Below are 23,033 nucleotides of genomic sequence, written 5' to 3' on the forward strand. Positions count from 1 at the left end.
AATTGTGCACAAATGAAGGAAGACTGGTGAAGTACCATTCTTGGTGGAGATGGTGGGTGAATAGCAAGACTAAGCCAGGTACACAGAGGTGAGCTGATGTCAAGGGAGGTTTTCACTTGGTGAAGGTGAATCCACAGGTGATTGTATCACAGGTGAGCACCGGAGCTTTGGTAAGTAACCCACAGGAGGACATCAGAGAATGGGTAAGTATACCACAGGAGATTGTTGGAGAGGAGATAAGTATTTCACAGGAGATCGCTGGGGCACAGATGAGTATTTCACAGGAGATCGTTGGAGAATGGGTGTGTAATCCACAGGAGATCGCTCGGGCACAGATGAGTATTTCACAGGAGATCGCTGGAGAATGGGTGCGTAATCCACAGGAGATCATTGGAGAATGGGTGCGTAACCCACAGGAGATCGTTGGAGAATGGGTGCGTAATCCACAGGAGATCGTTGGAGAATGGGTGCGTAATCCACAGGAGATCGCTGGAGAATTGGTGAGTAATCCAGAGGAGATCGTTGGAGAAAGGGTTAGTATTCTGCAGGAGATCGCTTAGAGCACAGGTAGGTAATCTAAGTAAGATCGCTGGAACAGGGTTTAAAGTCTGTGAACACATTGGTGACCAGACAAAGAGTGAGTGTTTGTGTCTTATAGTGGTGCTGATTGGTATCTTGATTTGGCTGCAGGTGCTTAGTACTTTGGTGAGTTCGAGCACTGTGATTGGATGACTGGGGAGCCTGGTGTATTCGTGACACTGTTATTGTTATTTATTATGACACTGACAATACTGCAAAAATGGGTGTATAAAAGAGTGTTAATGGGTAGAATACAGACAAAAGAATGATGATTAAAGGTATCTCTTACTTTGGGCAGATGTGTGAATGGCTTTCAGCTTCAGACGGCACATGATGACTACAGTATATCATATCAAACAACACCATTAAAGGCCCTCTGTCAGTATGAAAACAAACATCAATGTTGCATTTCTGCTTTTTTATTGAATGAGTTATTGAATAAATTAAAAAAAAAAACTATTTAGTTTGTTATTTGAACTATCAGAATTTGCTTTCAAGAAGAAAAAAAAAAGCACCCCTGAACCTGCAACTTTTCCTGATGCCATTCTACGGCCATGTTGTGTGCAATGTTGGGGAGGAACTAACTAAACATACAGCAGCAAAGCTACTAACTTAATCCTTGTGCTCTGTTTAAATTTTTACCTAATTTGGTGCTCCTGGTCAAAAATGACCGGCCTGTTAAAAATTGCTTATAAATCTCTTGTTATGCTATATTATCACCAAATATTGGATTAGATCTTTTTGTCAACTTGTTTTCTTTCAGTTAGCGCAGGTTTTGTATTTTTTTTTTGGGACTTATTGATCGTAGGCCTCATTGACCTGAGCTTATGCACCTCCGTTATTGAGAGAAAAAAAACAAACAAAATATTATTTGGGGATAATCTTGGCAATATTAAATAAAATATGAAAACATTCTGTACTATTTATCACACTAGTGTGCTTTAATGTTTAACTAGGAAGTTTGTTTTTAAATGCTTTTATTTTGTACAAAATGGCACAAAGTCATGCTTGTGGTGTGACCGGCCATTGAAAATGAATGGGGGAGATCAAAAACAAGAGAAAAATTTAGCGTTCAGGAGCATGTTCATCATGTTCATGTTCACATATGTGCATGTGTGCTTGCAAACGTAAAGGCCACAGAACTGTGCACGCGCACATACACACACTCTTGCACACTAGCACACACAAACACACACATGCTCATGTACACGCACAAACTCTTGAGTATTACATGCTTTCTTTTTCACAGAGATGAATCTTATCCTTACCTGAACTGCATCCAACATCCATTCATCCATCCAACATTACCACACACGTACACGCACGCACACACGCAAACACACAAACACACACACACACACACACACACACACACACACACACACACACACACACACACAAGAACTGTCTTTGCCCCACAGTGACCCCTCACTAATAGAATCTTTCTTTGATTATCTTTCATCAACCATTGTGTGTTTCAAACGCAGAGCACACATTTGCAAGGCACATGCAAAAAGCTATTGTCAGTCATGTGCATGAGGACACAAAACCACCAGGTGTTCGTTGATTTGGTTTGTTGTTGACTAGAAAATATAACAGAAATATGAACAATGTTGGTATTTTTGTTCGATGAAATGTTCTTTATATGACAGTTTTAACACTGTGTAAATAGGCTTAGACTAGTTTTCTGTCACAATGGTCAGATTTGACAGGGGACACCACAATTGTTACTTTGTGCCCCTTTTCAGAAAATAAAAGCTTTTCAAAATAAAAGCATTTCAAAATAAATGTCCTATTTTTTGTGATCTTCCCCATTATTTTTCAATGGCCAGTCATCTTTGACCGGGAACACCACAATTCTATTGATTCTATTGCAGAGGGGTCACTGAGGGACTGGTGTGTGTGTGTGTGTGTGTGCGTGCATGTTTGTGTGTGGTAATGTTGGATGGATGAATGGATGCCATTCAGGGTAGGATAAAGTTCATTTCTGTGAAAAAGCAAGCATGTTATTCTCAAGAGTTTGTGCGTGAACGTGAGTTTGTGTGTGTTAGTGTGTGCATGCACATGTGTGTTAGTGCACGTGTGTGCATATGTGCACGTGCACAGGTCTGAGGCTTTTATGTTTGCAAGCACACATGCACATATGTGAACACGAACATGTAAGAAAGCATGTAATACTCAGAGTTTGTGCGTGTATATAAGCATGTGTGTGTTTATATACACTTATACAAATACAAATCTATAGCAAAGACAATTAAACTTTTGTACAGCGCTCCTTCTCTTGTAAACAATGACGCGCTTCCTGCCTCCTCCTCCACGCGTGACCTTACCAGTGAGCTTACATCATCCCTCTCATGAGCGCGCGTCACAGAGATGTACGGAAGCGAACATTTGTAGTTAAAAAGTATATAAGTATTGTTTTGTTTCTAAAAATAATCAATCGTTTGCGTTCAGAAGAACTTTATTTGTCGACTGGAGTCGTGTGGATTATTTTGATGCACTCTAAATATGCATTTTGGACCGTCAAAAAATGGAGTACATTCATTTGCATTGTTTAGAGGAGGAGGCCTGAAATGAAATCCTTAAAATCTTAAATTCTGTTTTGATGAAGATAGAAACTCAGATACATCTTGGATGGCCTGAGGGTGTGTAAATTATAAGCAAATGTTCATTTTTGGGTGAACTATTCCTTTAATTCACAATTTAGACCTAATATCTACAGTACCTACTGTATATTACATGTCACAAACGATTTAGCTGCAAGTCTCATCTCTCAAGAGATTCTTATGTTTATTACATTCAGCCAATAATCAAATCTTTAACTCAGTGACTAAATCTTGTGAAAACACTACACATGGCCCAGAAGTAGACAGCATGACTTAACGGGTGACCGAAAGCCCATCACCTGCTCCACTGAACTCTTTTTATTCTTCTTATTTCTCTCTCTCTCTCTACATTAACCACCATTTTTTTGGAGTTTTGTGTTCTTTGCCACGGTCTCATTCTGCTTGCTCACATTTTTTAAAAAGCCATGATGGTAAAAACAGCTGTTTTTGATTTTTGTGTTGGGGCCAATGAAAATTTGGAAGGGCAAGTAAAAATCTGGAGCACTGGTCCAACCGGGCCATTAGAAAAAATCCTTAGCGTTGAGCCCTGAGTTTCAAAGTGATCTTCCCCAACACTAGTCATGTTACAGTCATGGAAACAAACTCAACTCTTGGCAATTGGAAGGTGTAGTAATAACTTTGTTTTGGAATAAAATAAATGATTTAATTCCATTGCAAAGTCATCTGTATAAGTGTTGTGCTGACGTAAAGATAAGGATCCAGCCATGCAAATATGCTGAAACACACAAAAATGTACTATGGGTGTACCATGTCACAGCACACTTGTGTAGTAATTTTTTGACATATCTCACCTTCTCTAAAAGTGCAAAAGTTTTTCTTGACAGAGACAAAACTCTCATCATTAGCAATGGCAGGATCTTCAAGGACTTTCCTCTCCACGTAAACAATCATATTTTTTTGCTAAAAGCCATTAAAACAGAACAAAACAGAATCAATAAAGACAATCCATGAAAAGAACTCTGGAAACACTGTGCTTGAATACCATTAAACTGTCATTTTTGATGAAGGAACACTTTCATAAAGAGCACTCTTAAATGAGGCCTATTAATGGCATTTGTAATGCAGTCAGTGAAATACTGGAGATTCAGACAGATCAAATCATAATCACCTGTGCAAGGAAGAAGCAGAGCTCTTTAAAAGGTTGCAGCAGACTGGAGTCTCTGATTTTCTTAATAACAAGGACACTTTTAGGTGGTTTATTCCATGTCAACCTCTGACTGGCTGGATCTTGAATATGCCTGAAAGCACAAATACAAAGAAACGCTTTTGTAAAAACAGCAATAATACTCATTTGTGTTTATTGGGACACCAAAGAATGACTCCTTATTGTGCTTTGTATGGTAGGCCTCAAAGTTGATCTGCATTTCCAGCATAAACCAGTGGAAAACATTGATCAGTCAAATTATGATTCAGTGCATCTAAAGTTCCTGGGTGAATCTCACAAAAATGGTCAAGAACAAGTGCTGGTCATATTCCACCCCAAAATGAAAATTCGCATTTAAAAAACAAAGCCTATTTCAATCACTTAGATTTTTTACTTATTTTCATTTGTTACAACCAAATGAGCCCAAACCTCATTTAAACCCCAAAGAAAATTCCATTACTGTAAGGACCTATGAACCTATTTGACCTTTTCTAAATTCCATTTAATTTTTCTGAATAACCAGATTTAAAGTTTAATTCATTTCAAACATCAAAATGAAAATAAAACAATCATTGCATTATTTTTTTATCAAATGAAGTGCTTCTATACAGATCCTCACATCATATTTTTAAAACACAACATTGGAGTTATTTAATATTAATGCTGCACAACAGAGCATCACAGTAAAAAATTAAGACATGATTTATTATTATTATTATTTTTATTGAATATTGAAATAATGCACATTTCAGACTATCCTAGGGTTGGGAATTTTGTATAATTTAGTAGTCAGGTAATCTAACGCACAAAAAATGAGTAATCGATTACTTGACATTTAGAATTTAAGGTTAACCTTCAACCTTTGAACCTGTTTTTCTAATGAAAATGTTAGCCCTATGCATAAACAACGAATCTAGATACAAAAATAACAAAAAAACAAAAACCATTTGTACTCACACATAGAAACATACTTTCCAAATCTCTGAGGCAATAAAATCACTTAAATCAAGGACAGAACTTTCTTTTTGGGTGAACTATTCCTTTAAAAATGTCATGTTTCCACAGCGCCATCCAATGCATTGAGTAACTTTTAAGGGCTAGATTTTGGTGAGAGAAGCAGTTTCATTATTGCCCAAGGCAGGCAAAGGCACAAAAGAAACTGCAAAATTGGAGTAGTGTTTTCACTAGTCGAATATTTAAAACCGAATGAGTACTCGATTAATCGATTACTTGTGCACATCCAGAGACTAAAGCCATTTGCAGTTTAACAATCACACTAGGACATTTGAATGTGATTAATTGTGCATTTAGGTCTATACATTCAGTTTTTCCCAAAATGGTAAATTTCCGTGACATTCAACATATCATAGTTAAAATTTCATAGTTAGACCAGATTCTGCAATTCTGTCTGTGTTTCCTGCATCATGGAAATCATAGGGCCCTATTACTGTAACATGAAAAATAATGACGTATTCAAAAAATCAAATTGCAATACTGGAGTAGTTTTTTTCACTTGTGGAATATTTAAAACTGAACGAGTACTCGATTATTCCGCTAACTCTTCTAAGCTCTTCTGTCTGTTTCCTGCATCATGGAAATCATAGGGCCCTATTACTGTAATGTGAAACAATTATGATGTATTATTTAAATTACATCTGTAAAGTACATTTGCAAGTATAAATCATGGAAGTATTTGTTGTACTGAACTTAAAAAAAAAAAAAAATCTAATTCTCATTCATGTCATAAGGAAAAATCCTCCAATCCGGACACAAGTTTTTAATTGTATTTGTATTTTATTTTTTTGCATTATGGTAATGAGAATTCTGGGGTCGTGAAAATGTATATTTCTTTAATTCACATGTACTTGTAGAGCACATTTCACACTACATATTGCTCCAAAGCAGCTGTACAAACCCCTAAGTGATCAAGGAAAAACTCAATATGACCTTTAAGTAGATGAGGAAGAAAACTTGGGAGGAACCAAGACTCAGCTGGGGAAGTCAAAATCTTAATTGTCCAAAAATAGACATGATTTTCTTTAACCAAAATATAGATTGTCATTCTTTTTTTTTTTTTTTTTTTTAAATATGACCTAGATCCTTTGTGAGATTCATCTTCTTATCTTCTTCTGACATCATGATTTACATTTTAAATAATCTTTATAGCAATTATGTATGAAGGTTTTCTAATCTGTTTTACTGACACTGATACCATTGCCGCTAGTAAGGATTAGCCAACAGGCAAGGACATGGACTTGACCATTATTACGTAGAGCTACACCTTCAGGACTTCACCACAAATGTTTTAACACATCAATGACCAACTCGACAAGGGTGATTTTAAAGCTATTAAAAGCAGATCATAATAACAGATAATCTTATACAATGTTTTAAATTTACCATTAACTGAACAGTGCTGACTGTTTATCCAAAGCTAACAACTTTAAAGCCAAGCTTTCATAAAGTCTCATTATTTTAGCACATATCAGTTATTCTAAAATGTAAAACATTCTGGTAGTAGTAATAGGAGGAGTGTCTGAGCCTTTATGCACTGTGTTGTATGTGTGATGTTTAAATGCACAGATTTCTTACCACTCACATTTCCCAGCAGCAGATATCTGAAGTTGCAGACATTGGTTATACTTCATGGCTTCGTGCATGTGATAAATCTCAAAGCTTAAACCAATAAACAGTATCAAAGGACTGAAAAAATCAGGACATCCTTGAAGAACATCCTTGTGATACTAATTAAGCAGCATGCAGCTTTCATCTAATGACTGCTTTAGGTCAATATCTTCTAGAGCTCTGTGTGTTTTTAACATCCTCTTCTCTGAGAATTCCACAGAACAGGTTCAACATTAGTTTTCCTCTCTAGATCTGCTGTCAGGTGTGAGAGCCTCTGCCTATGCAGGCTCAGTCTAATCTGTAAACCAAACCTCTCCTAACCACACCACACAAGCCACACCCACTCAACATAACTATGCCCCCTTGAGAGGGAGGCCACTTGTTTGACTAATATGTCAAGCCTCTGAATCTGTGTATCATTTGTTCATTTCATATTCAATTAGGAATTCAAAACTGGAAAAATAAAAAACGACTTTTCATTTTCCTTTACAAAACCAATATTAAAAAACAAATAATGACTTATTTTTCGTAATTTCGCTTTAATGCTCAAGTTAAAATAGGAAATTGGAAAAATAGCCATGTACTTTTGCATCCATTCTTTTTTACTTTTTAAACCCAAAAATGAAAAGCGAAAAATGCGGTTTCTTCTTTATTGGTTTTAACACTGATAAATAGAATAAGCAGATACAAACTCATTTTCTGTTGACTATTTCATTTTCTATTTAAAAAGGAATAAAGAGAAAGGGGAAAATGGCTCAATTTGCATTTTCTTTCATTGTATAAAAAATTTATTTACTGCTTGAAAATGTGATATGCACATGAAAGCGGCACTGAAACACCCCTTTCAGGATCAGGACTTTCCCTGTTATTGGGACGTCTAGTCACCCTATCTCCATAAGTGCAGTGTTAATTTCTGTAAGCCGTAGATTGCTGAGAGTGTGCTGCCGACGTAATTACCTCAGCCTGGATGAACATTTATTAAATATATTATTAAATGTCAAAAATAAACTTGTGTTAACGCATATTAACTCGTGGGGCTTTTACACAAAGTGACAACTTTTTAAAATTACATTTATCAATGGGACGTGGCGCTACAGTCACTACAAAATCATACAATGTTATTAAAAATAAAAATAATATATAATAGACCAACTCCCAGTCAGCATGCCAAGTGATGTGGCTTGCGATCTCTCACGCCTCGTCCATTAGAGGCAACACTTCGCAACAACAAATCTCATTCACTTTCACGCATTCAACAAAAATAGTGAAAATACACATAAGAACCGATATGCGCAATTTATTTTCCTCTGCTTCTAAACTTTAGCCTGGCACCACAGTGCATCCTGCGCACGCAGCTCCTGACAGCCCAAAGTGTTGATGTCAGGTGCGCTCATGGAAACAAGGTCATTCTTGCATGCATTGCCAGTTCAGATGAGTGACGAGGTGAATTAACTCTTAAATTTCTGTCTTTTCCTCACACAACACACTATATGACTTCAGAAGATTTGAGATCTAAGGCATGAGTGTTATGGACTACTTTAAGGTGATTTGATGTGTGCTTTCGGAGCTTGGACATCCGCAATCATGATCCTCTCATCCCTCAATCTTGTGGTTCACAGATGAAAAAGAAATACTGATTTTGAACGACGAGGGTGAGTAAATGATGGTGGAAAGGTCTGTTTTTATTAAAGTTTATCAGTATCATTAATCAGGTGTTAAAGGGGACCTATTATGCAAAATTCACTTTTACATGGTGTTTGAACATAAATGTGAGTCGGCAGTGTGTGTACACAACCACCCTACAAAGTCCACCCACTCCTCTTTCTTATATTTCTATTAATCTAAAACAGTGTCTCAAAATGACTGGTTCTGGTATCCGCTCTAAAGTGATGTCACTTTAGAGCAGGCCACGCCCACAACTGGTGACGGACTCCACCCTATTATCATAGATCTTCCCCTGAGTGATTGACACACAGTCTGCCATTTTTTTCCACACTGGAGCAGCTACGGTGAGAAGAATAATGTCTCAGCTTCGTAAGCGTCATAAGTGTTCTGTTGTTGGCTGTAAAAGTGAACATAAGAGTCTTCATGTACTCCCGGCATCAGAGCCACTGAAGACGCAGTGGACAAGTTTTGTTTTTGAAGCAAATGTGCCCCAAAACATACCAAAATTCGTGTATGTTTGTGCAAATCATTTTACACCGGAATGCTTTGTGAATGAGGGTCAATATAAAATTGATTTTCATGCATGGATCAGTACCAACTGTTCATGTTCCATCTTTATATCCTGAAGATGTAAGTATCACACTTTACATTTTGTGAATGTTTGCAAATCGCCTTTCTGAATGTGCTTGTTAGCTGATTCCACGGCTAATGCAGCTAAAATTATCATTGTCTCTGATTGTATTCACGGAGACCAGAGCTATGTCGTTATTTTTATGCTTACTGTCTGTATAATTCATAACCGCACCTTTATTATGCACAATACAGTAAGGTGATTGTCTTTTTGAAAACGATGTACGTTTTCTGTGAACATAAGAGAGTTGTACTAAAAGTGGTTCTGATTTGTTGTTGCTGTAGTATCCGAAGCACGAGCTGTAAAGTCACAGCCCTGTTCCGGAAAGGGGGTGAGGAGCAGCAGCTCATTTGCATTTATAGAGACACACACGAAAACAGCGTGTTTTTGATTCCACGCAAAAAAAAGAGGCATTTACAACATGGTATAATAAATGATCCGTGAGGTATTTTGAGCTGAAACTTCACAGACATATTCTGGGGACACCTGAGACTTATATTACATCTTGTAAAAAGGGCAATAATAGGTCTCCTTTAATTATTGTCCAGAGGTCCTGACCGCTACTGAAAGCACGTAGACTGCACTGTCACGTGATACTTGTTACTTTTACAGCGCTGACTAAGATGGGCCAGTCACAGTCATTTATTATTTCTGGATGAGGATTTAAAAAAAAAAAAAAAACTTTTATAGAGACTGCTGAAGCTTATTTCCATTCATAGGTATGAATCCTTGCAATTATCAGTTTTTATTAAAAAATAACTAGAGTAAAATTGTCTCCAATGAGATATAAAACTTGTAGTTAAATGCGGATGAATGGAGGATTCGGGCTGGTTCGAGTATTTCTGTAACTGCTGATCTCCTGGGATTTTCACACACAACAGTCTCTAGAATTTACTCCGAATGGTGCCAAAAACAAAAAACATCCAGTGAGTGCCAGTTCTGTGGATGGAAATGCCTTGTTGATGAGAGAGACCAACAGATAATGGTCAGACTGGTTTGAACTGACAAAGTCTACAGTAACTCAGATAACCACTCTGTACAATTGTGTTGAGAAGTATATCATCTCTGAATGTTATTCTGAGATGCGGGTTGGAGCTGTTTTGGCGGCACGAGGGGGACCTACACAATATTAGGCAGGTGGTTTTAATGTTGTGGCTGATCAGTGTGTGTGTATATATATATATATATATATATATATATATATTTAAACTACACTTAAAGCCTTCAAAGACCACTATTCAATTAGAAATATTCCAGTTTCAATAAAAGTTAAGCTCAATCATCAGCATTTGTGGCATAATGTTAATTACCACAAAAATTGATTTCATTTCATCCCTCCTTTTCTTAAAAAAAAAAAGTTTTAAAAAAAAGTGCGACACTTACAATGGAAGTCAATGGAGACAATTTTGGAACGGTAAAATACTCACTGTTTCAAAAGTATAGACACAAAACATAATATGTGTGTTAACATAATTTTAGTGAGATAAAATTGCTTATAGGGTTTACCAGCATTAAATTTTCTTGGCAATGAAGTTAGTGTGATTTTATCACAGTAAAATCATGTTAACACACATACCGTTTATGTCTTGTGTCAATACTTTTGAAGCAGTGAGTATTTTAACATTCCAAAATTGTCTCCATTGACTTCTATTATAAGTGTCTCACTGGAACACACATTTTTGCTTTTTTTTAAAGAAAAGGAGGGACAAGTCAAAACTAATTTTTGTGGTAACCAACATTATGACACAAATGCTGCAGATTGAGCTTAAGTTGTATTGAACCTAAAATATTCCTTTAAAAGAAAAAATAAACTCTTAAGACAACATTTACATTTGCTTCATTTAAATAAAATAAAATGAACAGAAACACTTGAACCCTTGACTATTTTGCATGACCCTAATTAATGTAAAACTGACAAATTTTTCATCACTTAAAAAAAAAAAAAAAAAAAAAAATCAATGGTCAAATATTGCTTGTTTTTAAATGTGCATGACATGTCTGCGTACAAGAAGTAATCTCAAACGGACTGTTCTGACTGTGAAACGTTCATTACTACCATCAACAAAACCAGCAAACCACCCTGCTGCTGTCACTGTCTTGAACTACAGCAACATGCATGTACCACACCATATCAGATCTACACCCATTACAGCTCATTAACACATCATTACACATTATCAATCAAAACCAACACAAACTGACTCTGCACTGATTGCTTGATAACTGATGAGAGAATTTTCCAAACTAATCTCATGAACATTTCGTTTCAGTGGCAACATTTTTGCAAAACAATTTTAAGTGCTTTATTACACGTTTGGCTGCAGTTTTCCTGTGAAATGTCCAGCGGGGGCGCCAAAAGCGAGTGATTGTATTATTGCAAGCCCTTGTGATATGCATATCACGATATGTAAATTTGTGATATATCATGTAGCCCTACTTATTTGTGATTGACCCATCTATAATACATCTAGGGCTTCAACTAACTATTATTTTGATTATCGATTAATCTTCGATTATTTCTTCAATTAATCCGAAAAAAAAAAAAAAATTATTTCCTGTATTTTACTGAAAAATTGATTTTTTATTAAAACAGAAATGATAAAGGGCGTAAGGATTTGGTTCGATTCATGGTACTAAATTCACAATTCGATACTCCCACAAAACATTAAAGAAAGCCTGAATCATGAAAAGTTAAGTCTGAACGATTTTTATTATTATTACTTTTAGGACATATGCAAAACAGTTCCTTTACTTGCAAAACCTAAAAAAAAAAGTACTGTTCATAAGAGTAAACGGGATGGAGTGGGACTAAAAATCAGGCCTGTGATTACCAACCACAAAGCACAGTTTAATCAAAATGATTGTGCTCCCTTTCTTTGTTGCGATCAGTTTGATTGACGCGGATGAGCGAGCTTGTTTGCTCAGTTAAGTTTAAACCACTTGTGGTAAAGACAAACAGTTTTGTGAAATACGCAGAGATACGCGCATGAGTTTAGTAGTTGCCAATGGCGGACTGGGAATAAAATTTGGGGTAAAAGATGGGGGGGGTTATGGGGGTGAGTATGTGTCTCACTTGCGTTTCGCTGCCCCCTTCAGCATATCATGGCCACCTTTGGCATATCGCGGCCCCGTTTCACGGCAGGCCAACCGGGGAGAGTTCTCGGTTCTCCTGATAGCCAGTTTGCCTCTGGTTGTTGCAGCTTGAAATACATCATGACTGGCTTAGCAGCGAGGTCTCCCTCTCTCAGGATCTGTTCACATTTTCAAGGCATCTTGTCAAATTTAAACTGCCACTTTGTAATATAACTAGTGAGTGCTGACTTGAACTCTCAACTACCAGTTAATCTGCCAAGAACAACCATATTTAACTAAAGATCATTTAGATAATTAACTAAAGAGAAGGGCCATAATATAGTCTGTCTCAATCAGACTAGAAGTAATAAATCCCCTCATCTGATGCATCAGCAATGGATTTCAGGTCCTAAATAGCTATAAAGATAAAATGCCCATTTTCCACAACAGTGTACACATACTGTGCTCTAAAAAAGTCAGGTCAATAATGCAGGAAAACCATTTTAAAGCAGCCTGTCATACAACAGTACATTGCATCTGTATCAGACTATAGAATACTTAAACACCTATTGTTGAGCCACATCAACACAAAGGAATTACTTGTCAGTCCACATAGTCTGTCAGCAGATTATTAATTTCAAACAGGGACATACACATTTCTGTGTGTTCTTCAGTTCTAAGTGTGTTCTGGTTTACCAAAACTCATCCGGTTACAAGAACTCACTGAAAAGATCGACATGCGCTGTTTGCATCAGCCTCATCTTGACTAATATTCATCCTGATTAATATTTACCTCTACTCATGAATTACTAGTTATGCTGAATCATCTCCAGACAATGAAACAGCATACATCAATCTGACTTTAAAATACGTGTAACCTCTTGGTCAAAAACACCGCAGCTAATCGCTGTTAGAGAGACCTAGAGAGGAGCGTGTTATCATGTGGTCACATGAACACAGAGTTCTTCAGCAGAGTTCACTTCATAAGACATTACACTGTTTCTTTATATGACACCGTACAAAATGTTGATAGAATAATGATAGCCCTCAAGCTAAAAACAGATACAGAACTGATCAGAACAGTTCCAGCTGTTAATAAAACACATATACATGCAAATTCCTCTTGGTCATCACATGAAGTTAAGGAAACTAGGGCTGGGTATCATCAGTAACCTCACGATATATCCCAAAACACTGTTTAAATTTAAGTTCTTATGAAATGAAATACTTTTGACACCCATTAAGGAAAAGGATGATGCAGTAACTTCAATACAGAATTATAATATTTATTGATAACATTCCCAACACAGTATCTCACCGTGATGTTTTCTTCAGACTTTTTAAAATGTGAAAATAAATAAATAAAACATTTAATGACCCATGTAATGTAACCATCAAGTAAACCTTGAATACACGAGTGTACACAACTTAAATATTAATTTCATTAATCAAAATGAAAAGTATTTTTTATTAATATCATGTGCTGAGTCAATAATACCAGGTTTTCTCAGGGTTACTCCATATCACCTGAACAAAATGTGCCCTTTCATGAAAATGTAGAAATATTGATACTGTATTTAATGACAAAATAAAACATTTCTTCACACTGTCTTGAGGGTCTAAAGAGGTCTTTTCTGTTTGTTTGTTTTTTGTCACAACAAAAAAAATGGACAAAATATTGGACAAAAGTTTTTCAAATATGAATCATTTTTTAAGATAAAATGCTTAACTGCTTTTTAGGGTTGTGAATTGATTAAAAAATGTTAACTAATCACACATTTTTCTGTGATTAATAAGGATTAATAGTGATTAAATTATGGTACATGATAATGATACATTACAGCAAACATAAAAAAAATCATCATAAATATATTTACTTTGTCTCAAAGAACTTACAAAATAATGGTTAGTCATAATTTATTTTAATAATTTAAATATGTTCATGTTAAAATGTACGTGTTTTTTTTAAGCATTGACAAGCTGCTTAAAACATGTTCTTTTACAGTTTTTTCCCCACAATAAAATGCATAATAAAATATTAAGTTATTTTGGGCAGCGAAATGTTTTGTTTGTAATTTAATTATAGATTGGGTGACCAGATGTCATGGTTTACCCAGTAGTCCCGGTTTGAAGAGGTGTGTCCTGGGGTCCCGACAATTCTCTACAAAAAATGTAATTATGTCCTGGTTTCAGCTGGTGGGGTCACTGATTTTATTTTTTTATTAAGATTAGCAGTTGGATTTTCCAGTGTTTTCAGATGTAGCATTTGCAGTCAAGTCGTGAGATGTAACTTCTCAGCGAGTGCTACTACAGTGATGACTCGTTCTTTTCCCAAACCAGTCGGCAGATAGAGACTGAGAAAGAAATCTAAGTATAGACTATTATTTCTTTAGATAGGGATAATTTTAGAAAAAAATAAACTAAACTGAAATGCACAAATTGAAAATGAAGTAGAAATAAAGTTAAAATTTGCAATAACAACTCTGGTTGTAATGACTAACGCATCTTTCACTTTGTTTGGTGTATGTTTGAGTGGAGGGGAAAAGCAACAAATAATTGAAATGTCAACAGAAGAAGTGTGTTGAAGGACAGTTTTGTCTTCATACACAAAGCATATGCTTCCATTATTAAACCACTGTGAAGTTTGTTCAGCAGGATACTAATCTTTTTTTTTTTTTTTTTCTGCATTTATATTGACAATTGTTTTTTCTTAGTTGTGAAGGTTAGCATAAGCTTAAAATATTGATGATGAGTTTACGGTTACAATATGAATTCAGATTCATGAATGTATTCATTCAGACCCGGCCTTTTATGGACTCAGTCTTGCGTTTGACTCGGCCCCTTCTGGACTTTGTTTAAAGACTCGGACTCAACTAAGGTGGACTCGATCCCAACACTAGTATGGGCTCTAAAAATCCTGATCACATCATCACAATATACAAGTTGGCTAAGTATCAAAATATAATAATGATAAATATGGTCTGAGACCCTATCACAAAGAGGACAAAAACAGGTTCACAGTGGACAGGTACAATTTTGATATGAATATTTTCCTTTCTCTGTTTTATGTATGTATTTGTTTGGTTGAAGTGAAAAAGGTTTTATTTTTTATCTTTAAGAGGACTCAAGTATGATCCATCAGTAGCCCAAGCCTAGAACATGTGCAAAACATTATCAAATTTTGGTCAAAATGAATTACTTACTATTTTTTTTTGTTTATCATCTCGTAGTTCAAATCGCAATCAATATGGCTTTTTGTCCAAATCGTGCAGCCCTAATAAAAGTATATGTATAAATGCCATAAAATCAGTGGACATGCAGTAATTACAATTTGGGCAAAATCTTCTGCCGTTTTCCAGTTGACTTTTTTAATAATTGGATCAAAAGGGCAGATTCAATTCATATTAAACTTTACTGGCAAGAGAAACTAAAGTGTGCATTATTAGACACTATACATACAGATATAAAACATATTGAATGCTGAAGTTTAAAATCTCAAAACTATTATTTTCTCTGGCTGCAGCTTATTGAACGGTCAGGTCCTTCAGTCTCTATCCCGCACAAGCTGGGTCTCTCTCCAGCGGTTTCACTTTTGAAACAGGTTCAGATGAAAGTCAGTGAGTGTTTTCACATGATACAAAGAGATACAGCAGTGTGCCCATATCACTCGCCCACTTGCGGATGAAGAACCTTCATTCTCCATTAAGTAAATCCGCTCCCATGTTTATTATGATTGGGACATGCATCACGCTAATGAATAACGTGCACTGCTCCACACAATCAGTTTCTGTGTTAGGAAAATATATATGCCAATGTTAGCCACAGAAATGGGGGAAAAACATTAGTGAAGTTTCTCCCATTGTACAAAGGTGCCTGGGTTTGTTCATGGCAGGCAGAATATGTCCTAACCCCACCCCCACTCTAATCAGAGCCTGTAAGGCTGAGAAGCCTGTCAGGAACAACTCGGGACACTTCTCCTATCACATGAAAAAAACAAAAAACGGATACTGCATTAATTGCATTAATTATTTTTACATGTTAAACAAAAACATTTAATGGCAGAAATTAATGCGTTACATTTCCCAGCACTATATTTTTTAAAGAAATAATAATAAAAGGCTATTCTGCACTACTCATGCTATTCTTTTTTCAAGAATTTCAATGAGCTTTTAGTGAGACTTTGTTTTTTTGTTTTTTTACTGTCTTCGGACGGTTACACCACATGACATTTTATATTTTAAGCCTCCCCAAAAAAATATTAAAATGCCTTTGAACTCAGTAATTGAAAACATGTTCATCATGGAAGAGGTGTCATTGTTTTGTGTGAATTGCAAGCTTTAGGCCCAAATGTGGTGACAGGGCTTGGTCCATGTAGAGACTGCGTCCTCCTTTAAAAGAACAGAGAGGGACTGTTAAAGCCAGATGACTGACATGTTTTCAACATTGACACACGTTGTGTTTATACCTCAGGTGTGGGCATTACACACGTCTACACTGACAGCATTAACCTTTGAACCAGTTGAGCTAAACCTCAGCAAACCAGAGTCACACCTTACCCTCTGGCTTAGTAACCGGAAAGACACAGCTACCTTAACTCGCCTAGATGAGGTCACATGACCTTCAGTGGTAATCTCATAAACAGCCTGGTTTGGCAGGTTGACCATACACTGTCAAAAACAGCGGGACATAAAGCTCTTGCACAGCTCTATACAACCACCTTTCACCCAATGCGTTTATAAAGACATATATTCATTATATTGAGAGAGAAATCCCACACATTCTCTGCTTAACAGAGGAAAATGGTGATACAGGTCTATGTTCATGAATACTGTCAAAATAAAAACAACTGCCTTTTCACTTTTTATGAATAACCCATGATACGAGTCAATGGCCCAGTTTGGAATGGCATACTACCGTCCAACTCATACTATTTCTGCCATAGACAGACTATATATATATATATTATATCTGTAACGTCTTAAAAACATGAATAACCAACACTCCTGGAAATATAATAAACAATTTGATTAAAAAAATAATAATTAAAAAAATCTTTCTATAGATTGGTATTATTTTAAATTCATTCAAATTTATTATTATTATTATTATTATTATTATTACTACTACTACTACTACTACTACTACAGTAAATACTACATTTTACTATACATTAGTAATACAGTCTAGTTCTGTTGCAATTTCTTCAATTCTCCCATCAAACCTTTATTTTGACATGAAGACTTTTCTGTTCCATGTTTTTGATGTTAGTTTCACACCTCCGGTTAAGACGTTAGTCCAGTGTGAAGAAATTAATTATAGGCATAATTAACTAATTAATCTTCCCATGGAAGCAGTAAGGGTGTGCATTTTGGCTTTATTTTTGTAAAATAAATCATGACACGGTGTAATATGTCATGTGTTGTTGTTCATCTGAGGTTGTATCTACGTAATTTTAAGACCTGCTAAGGACCAGGTGATTTTTATTATGTCCTGATACGTAAAACCATAGGATCCAAGGAGGGTGTACTTTCTTTTTCCCATGAATGTATATAGTCTGCAGGCATTGAATCTACTACAACAAGCACAGAGTGCTATCCTAATAAAATGTGGTGTTTTGATCAGTCTGTGTTTTCAGTGTATAAGCTGCTTCTTATGTTTATGTGTGTATGTACAGTAATGTACGTATTCACGTATGTTTTTAATTAAATCGGCAGTGTAATAATCACATGGTTTAATAATAGCACTAGGACATTTCACTTTTTCAACTTGATTAATTGTCCATTTCAGTGTAAAATGAGTAAAGTCACAATCTCATAAGCACGAGCATTTGAAAGCAGCCGAGGTTAGTCAGACAGCAAGCGGGGACCGAACTGAATCAGTGCTCTGTACTACCAGTACTGCAGGAACAAAGGTATCGTGACATCATCTTATTTTAGTATCAACTTGGTCAATAAAACTTTTTGCCTTCTAGCGGTTAAAAAATAAAACTGCATGTGTCTTGCGGAAGAACATTGTTTTGGTAATGATGTAATTTGTGCTTCGGCTCTGCTCTTCTGCGCGGATGAATGTGGTTTGAGGCAACGGTGTACACAAGGATACAGGACATCTTATCAGAGCAAATGGACAATTAAATAACGAAAGAAAGGAAAAGACGATATCCGAAAACATGTCATATGAGCAGATAAGTGCTATATCTTATGCTGTTGTTTTGACTTATTGGAAACATTGACGTTTTGAAATAAATGACTTTACAAAAGTTAGGCAACGTTCGTTAACATTAGACATAATGATAAGGTCAAATGTTGTAAAGTTTTTATAACTGCAGGATATTCTGTCCAAATAGACCATGGTAGTAACTAATTTATAGATTGTCATTGTTACCAACCAGTGGTCAACATAATTTCAAGACTCACATGTCCTTAGCAAGCCTAGAACAAAAGGATTTATTTATATAAATTATTGCCGTTATAAAGAAAAATACACACGTGTGCTAGCAAGTGAAAAGTTCTGCACGATTACAGTATTATTATTGTATTTCACTACACACACAAACACAAACTATACATAAACCATATCAATAAAATATCTTACCTGTTGAGTAAGAAAAAAGCCATCTCTGGGTCACTTTTAAATCCTTTGAGATCTCGGAGTTGTCGCCACCTCTGAAAAGTCAAGCTGATGTTGATTTGGGTTTTATTATGGACTCTGTCGCTTTCACTTTTTGCTTGTAGATTCTGCTTTGTTCAGGGTTTCTTTGTTTTTACAACTGGTGATTCCACGGAGGTTTGCCGTTTTGAATGATCCATGGTCAATTTTTCTCGTTCATTGTGACAAACTTTCAGCTTCAGCTACTCCCACACACACGCTACAGTATTTTATTTTCTCTGTGTACGGATATGATGTCAACACACACGGGCGAATGACATATGTATGCAATTTCCCACGAAATCCGTCCTGACAGCTCTAAAATATTTATTATATAATATCATTATTATAGGTTTATCAAAGTGTATTTGGGTAAATACATGGTTTGGAAGATGGATTTTTGTTGCACTCTCTCATTAATAACATGTTATTTTTTTTAACAAAAAAAAAAAAAGTTACATAGTGTAGCTTTAATTAGAGTAAAAAAAAAAAAAGTGCAGAATCTCAAATATTTCTAATTTACATCATAACGTTTCTTTTAAATATTTTTAATACTAATACTAAGACTTAGCCAAACGGATTTTGAATTGTAGATTTTCAATGCGGTCTCAGACTTGTGGACCCCAATGTACACTTTTACTTAAGTAATATATTGTTGATTTTTAATAATGAATTTTGAATGTGATTTAGATTTTGAATTGTGATCATTTTTTAAATATTAATTTACAATTGAATTGATTTATGGATTGTATTTGTTTGTGTGAATTATTTGAGTGAATTTGTATGAATATTTTTTATATTTTTTGTTTCATTTGTATTTTGAAATGGCAAAGACGTTTTTGTTAATGTGGCTCCTACTGGTGGTATACACTGAATTTCCTGATAATGTGAAAAAAAAACCTGAAGAATATTTCATGTGCAGGGTTATTAAATGACTTACATGACAGCTTTAGGGTTCTTCAGCATGCAAGCTTTAGGCCCAAATGTGGTGACAGGGCTTGGTCCATGTAGAGACTGCGTCCTCCTTTAAAAGAACAGAGAGGGACTGTTAAAGCCAGATGACTGACATGTTTTCAACATTGACACACGTTGTGTTTATACCTCAGGTGTGGGCATTACACACGTCTACACTGACAGCATTAACCTTTGAACCAGTTGAGCTAAACCTCAGCAAACCAGAGTCACACCTTACCCTCTGGCTTAGTAACCGGAAAGACACAGCTACCTTAACTCGCCTAGATGAGGTCACATGACCTTCAGTGGTAATCTCATAAACAGCCTGGTTTGGCAGGTTGACCATACACTGTCAAAAACAGCGGGACATAAAGCTCTTGCACAGCTCTATACAACCACCTTTCACCCAATGCGTTTATAAAGACATATATTCATTATATTGAGAGAGAAATCCCACACATTCTCTGCTTAACAGAGGAAAATGGTGATACAGGTCTATGTTCATGAATACTGTCAAAATAAAAACAACTGCCTTTTCACTTTTTATGAATAACCCATGATACGAGTCAATGGCCCAGTTTGGAATGGCATACTACCGTCCAACTCATACTATTTCTGCCATAGACAGACTATATATATATATATTATATCTGTAACGTCTTAAAAACATGAATAACCAACACTCCTGGAAATATAATAAACAATTTGATTAAAAAAATAATAATTAAAAAAATCTTTCTATAAATTGGTATTATTTTAAATTCATTCAAATTTATTATTATTATTATTATTATTATTATTATTACTACTACTACTACTACTACTACAGTAAATACTAAATTTTTTTCACTACATTTTGACATGAAGACTTTTCTGTTCCATGTTTTTGACGCTAGTTTCACACCTCCGGTTAAGACTTTAGTCCAGTGTGATTATTAGAGTGCAAAATGTTGTGATTTAATTATATAAATATCTAGTCTGCAGGCATTGCATGCTTTAAAGTATATGTGTGCTCTCTTCTGTCATCTTCTACAACAAGCACAGAGTGCTATCCTAATAAAATGTGGTGTTTTGATCAGTCTGTGTTTTCAGTGTATAAGCTGCTTCTTATGTTTATGTGTGTATGTACAGTATTTAAATGTATGTATTCAAGTATGTTTTTAATTAAATCGGCAGTGTAATAATCACATGGTTTAATAATAGCACTAGGACATTTAACTTTTTCAACTTGATTAACTGTCCATTTCAGTGTAAAATGAGTAGTCACAATCTCATAAGCATGAGCATTTGAAAGCAGCCGAGGTTAGTCAGACAGCAAGCGGGGACCGAACTGAGTCGGTGCTCTGTACTACCAGTACTGCAGGAACAAAGGTATCGTGACATCATCTTATTTTAGTATCAACTTGGTCAATAAAACGGTTTGTTCACATTGGAGATGAAATACTTGATAACTTTACACTTATATCACACTGAAGGGTTTATTTTGCAATAACCAGCTAATTGTACATTATCCTATTTATTACATGGCTACTAACCAAATAAATAAATATATGGACATTAATTATTGATTTGCGCTGAAATTATGTAATAATGTCTCAAGAAAGAAATCGCTAAACAGCTGAAATCCACTGCTGGTTTGTGTCCGAGTTCTGTTGGTGTTTATTTCATAATTAATGAAGGTCTGACTGCTCATTGTGTATCTTATTCCAAGACTACTTGCCAAATAAATAAATAAATGCACATGAAACATTGATTTAAGTTGAAAATATTGTATTAGCTTACTTGTAGAGAACAGTAATCTGAGAAGCAGGAAAGATGGCTCGCAAATACCCAGATGAGCAGTCTGATATGTGGAAGTGCGGTTGTTCCTCAGAAATATCAGACCGCTAGATGGCGCCATTGACCAATCAGAATCATATATTACAATGAGACGTGGAATAAGCAATTTTATAGACACTAGAGTCGTGTTAATGCACATTATGCTTAAATATTGTGACTATACTTTGAAAAAAGTGTTTATTTAATGTGTATATTGGAACTGTTTACTTTCATTGTATGTGCCTTACTGAACGTGATTTTCTGCTGATTTTTGAAATTATTTTCTGTGTTAATCAACATGCCACAAATGTCAATAGAGCTGAACTTGTATTAAACCTGAAACAATTCTTGTAAGAATAAATATCTATGAATTATTGTAGTCACAAAGCAGAGCTGGTTTTAATGTTCATGTCTGCTCTAAGTGCTGTTCTCACTTCGTTCTCAAAAGTTTGAACAAAATATACAAATCGTTTTGCAGATTTGTAAACTGTTCTATTGTCTTCACTCTTCAAACTTTTGTCGCATAATTAATCTACAGCAAAGTGCCCCAAAATTCTTTTGATTTCATCCCTACACATAATTTGATGTTCAGCCATCTCTTTGTGTGTGTGTGTTTTGAAACTAGCTCTTGACCCCCTCCCGTCTTCCTCTCCCCCGTAACTGGCAACATTTTTACATTTGTTCACGCCCCTTCTGAGAGTCTAATTATTTTGCTGTGATTTTTTGTCTTTTTTTTTTTTTTGAACGATTGGAGCTGAACTAGGGGGATTTCATGACAGTTTAAGAAGTAATTTATTCATATTTAACATGTAATCATATAATAAAAAATAGAGAAGAAATAGGAGTAAGCGGGCGTCTCCTCCTCTGTGTCACTGTGTCTCATTAACACAACGACCAAGAACATTTGACATTACATGATCGTTAAATAAAAGTGAAACTGGAGCGCTTTGCATTCACTGGTAAAATCCTTATTTATATTTTTGCGGCAGTTTGGCTCTAACCTCCGCAGACGGCGCATGCATCACAGTGGTTCAAAGTGGTTAATCTTCACACACTCATCAGGAACTGCACTGGGTATGGTCCGTGGCGCCGCTTAATGAGACGTTCAGAGTTCAACTGAATAAGATACACAAATGTGTCATTCATGGCATTTATATATTCAAATTTAATTCCCTTATTTGGACAGTAAAATGTGATTGGAATTTGATGTGCATAATATCACGGTTTTCTCAAATAATGTTAGATCAAATAACAGCGATCAGATGATTATTTA

General features: G+C 35.6%; 1 protein-coding gene across 4 annotated transcripts in view; it reads right to left on the reverse strand.

Moving 5' to 3' along the window:
* LOC127424022 (NAD kinase-like) overlaps nt 1-23,033 on the reverse strand; it is a 67,453-nt gene that overhangs the window by 18,718 nt on the left and 25,702 nt on the right. For 2 of the 4 annotated variants that reach the window (XM_051668791.1, XM_051668790.1), the window contains exons 3-5: nt 19,929-20,012; nt 4,315-4,444; nt 3,998-4,106 (exon numbers count right to left, since the gene is read on the reverse strand). In XM_051668791.1, coding sequence (XP_051524751.1) covers nt 3,998-4,106; nt 4,315-4,444; nt 19,929-20,012 — 323 coding nt within the window. Of the gene's footprint in view, nt 1-3,997; nt 4,107-4,314; nt 4,445-6,942; nt 7,283-19,928; nt 20,013-23,033 lie in introns of those variants that run through there. The other 2 variants (XM_051668793.1, XM_051668792.1) reach the window with 2 other exon arrangements.

The sequence above is a fragment of the Myxocyprinus asiaticus genome, chromosome 33 (genome assembly GCF_019703515.2).
Source record: "Myxocyprinus asiaticus isolate MX2 ecotype Aquarium Trade chromosome 33, UBuf_Myxa_2, whole genome shotgun sequence".
NCBI lineage: Eukaryota > Metazoa > Chordata > Actinopteri > Cypriniformes > Catostomidae > Myxocyprinus > Myxocyprinus asiaticus.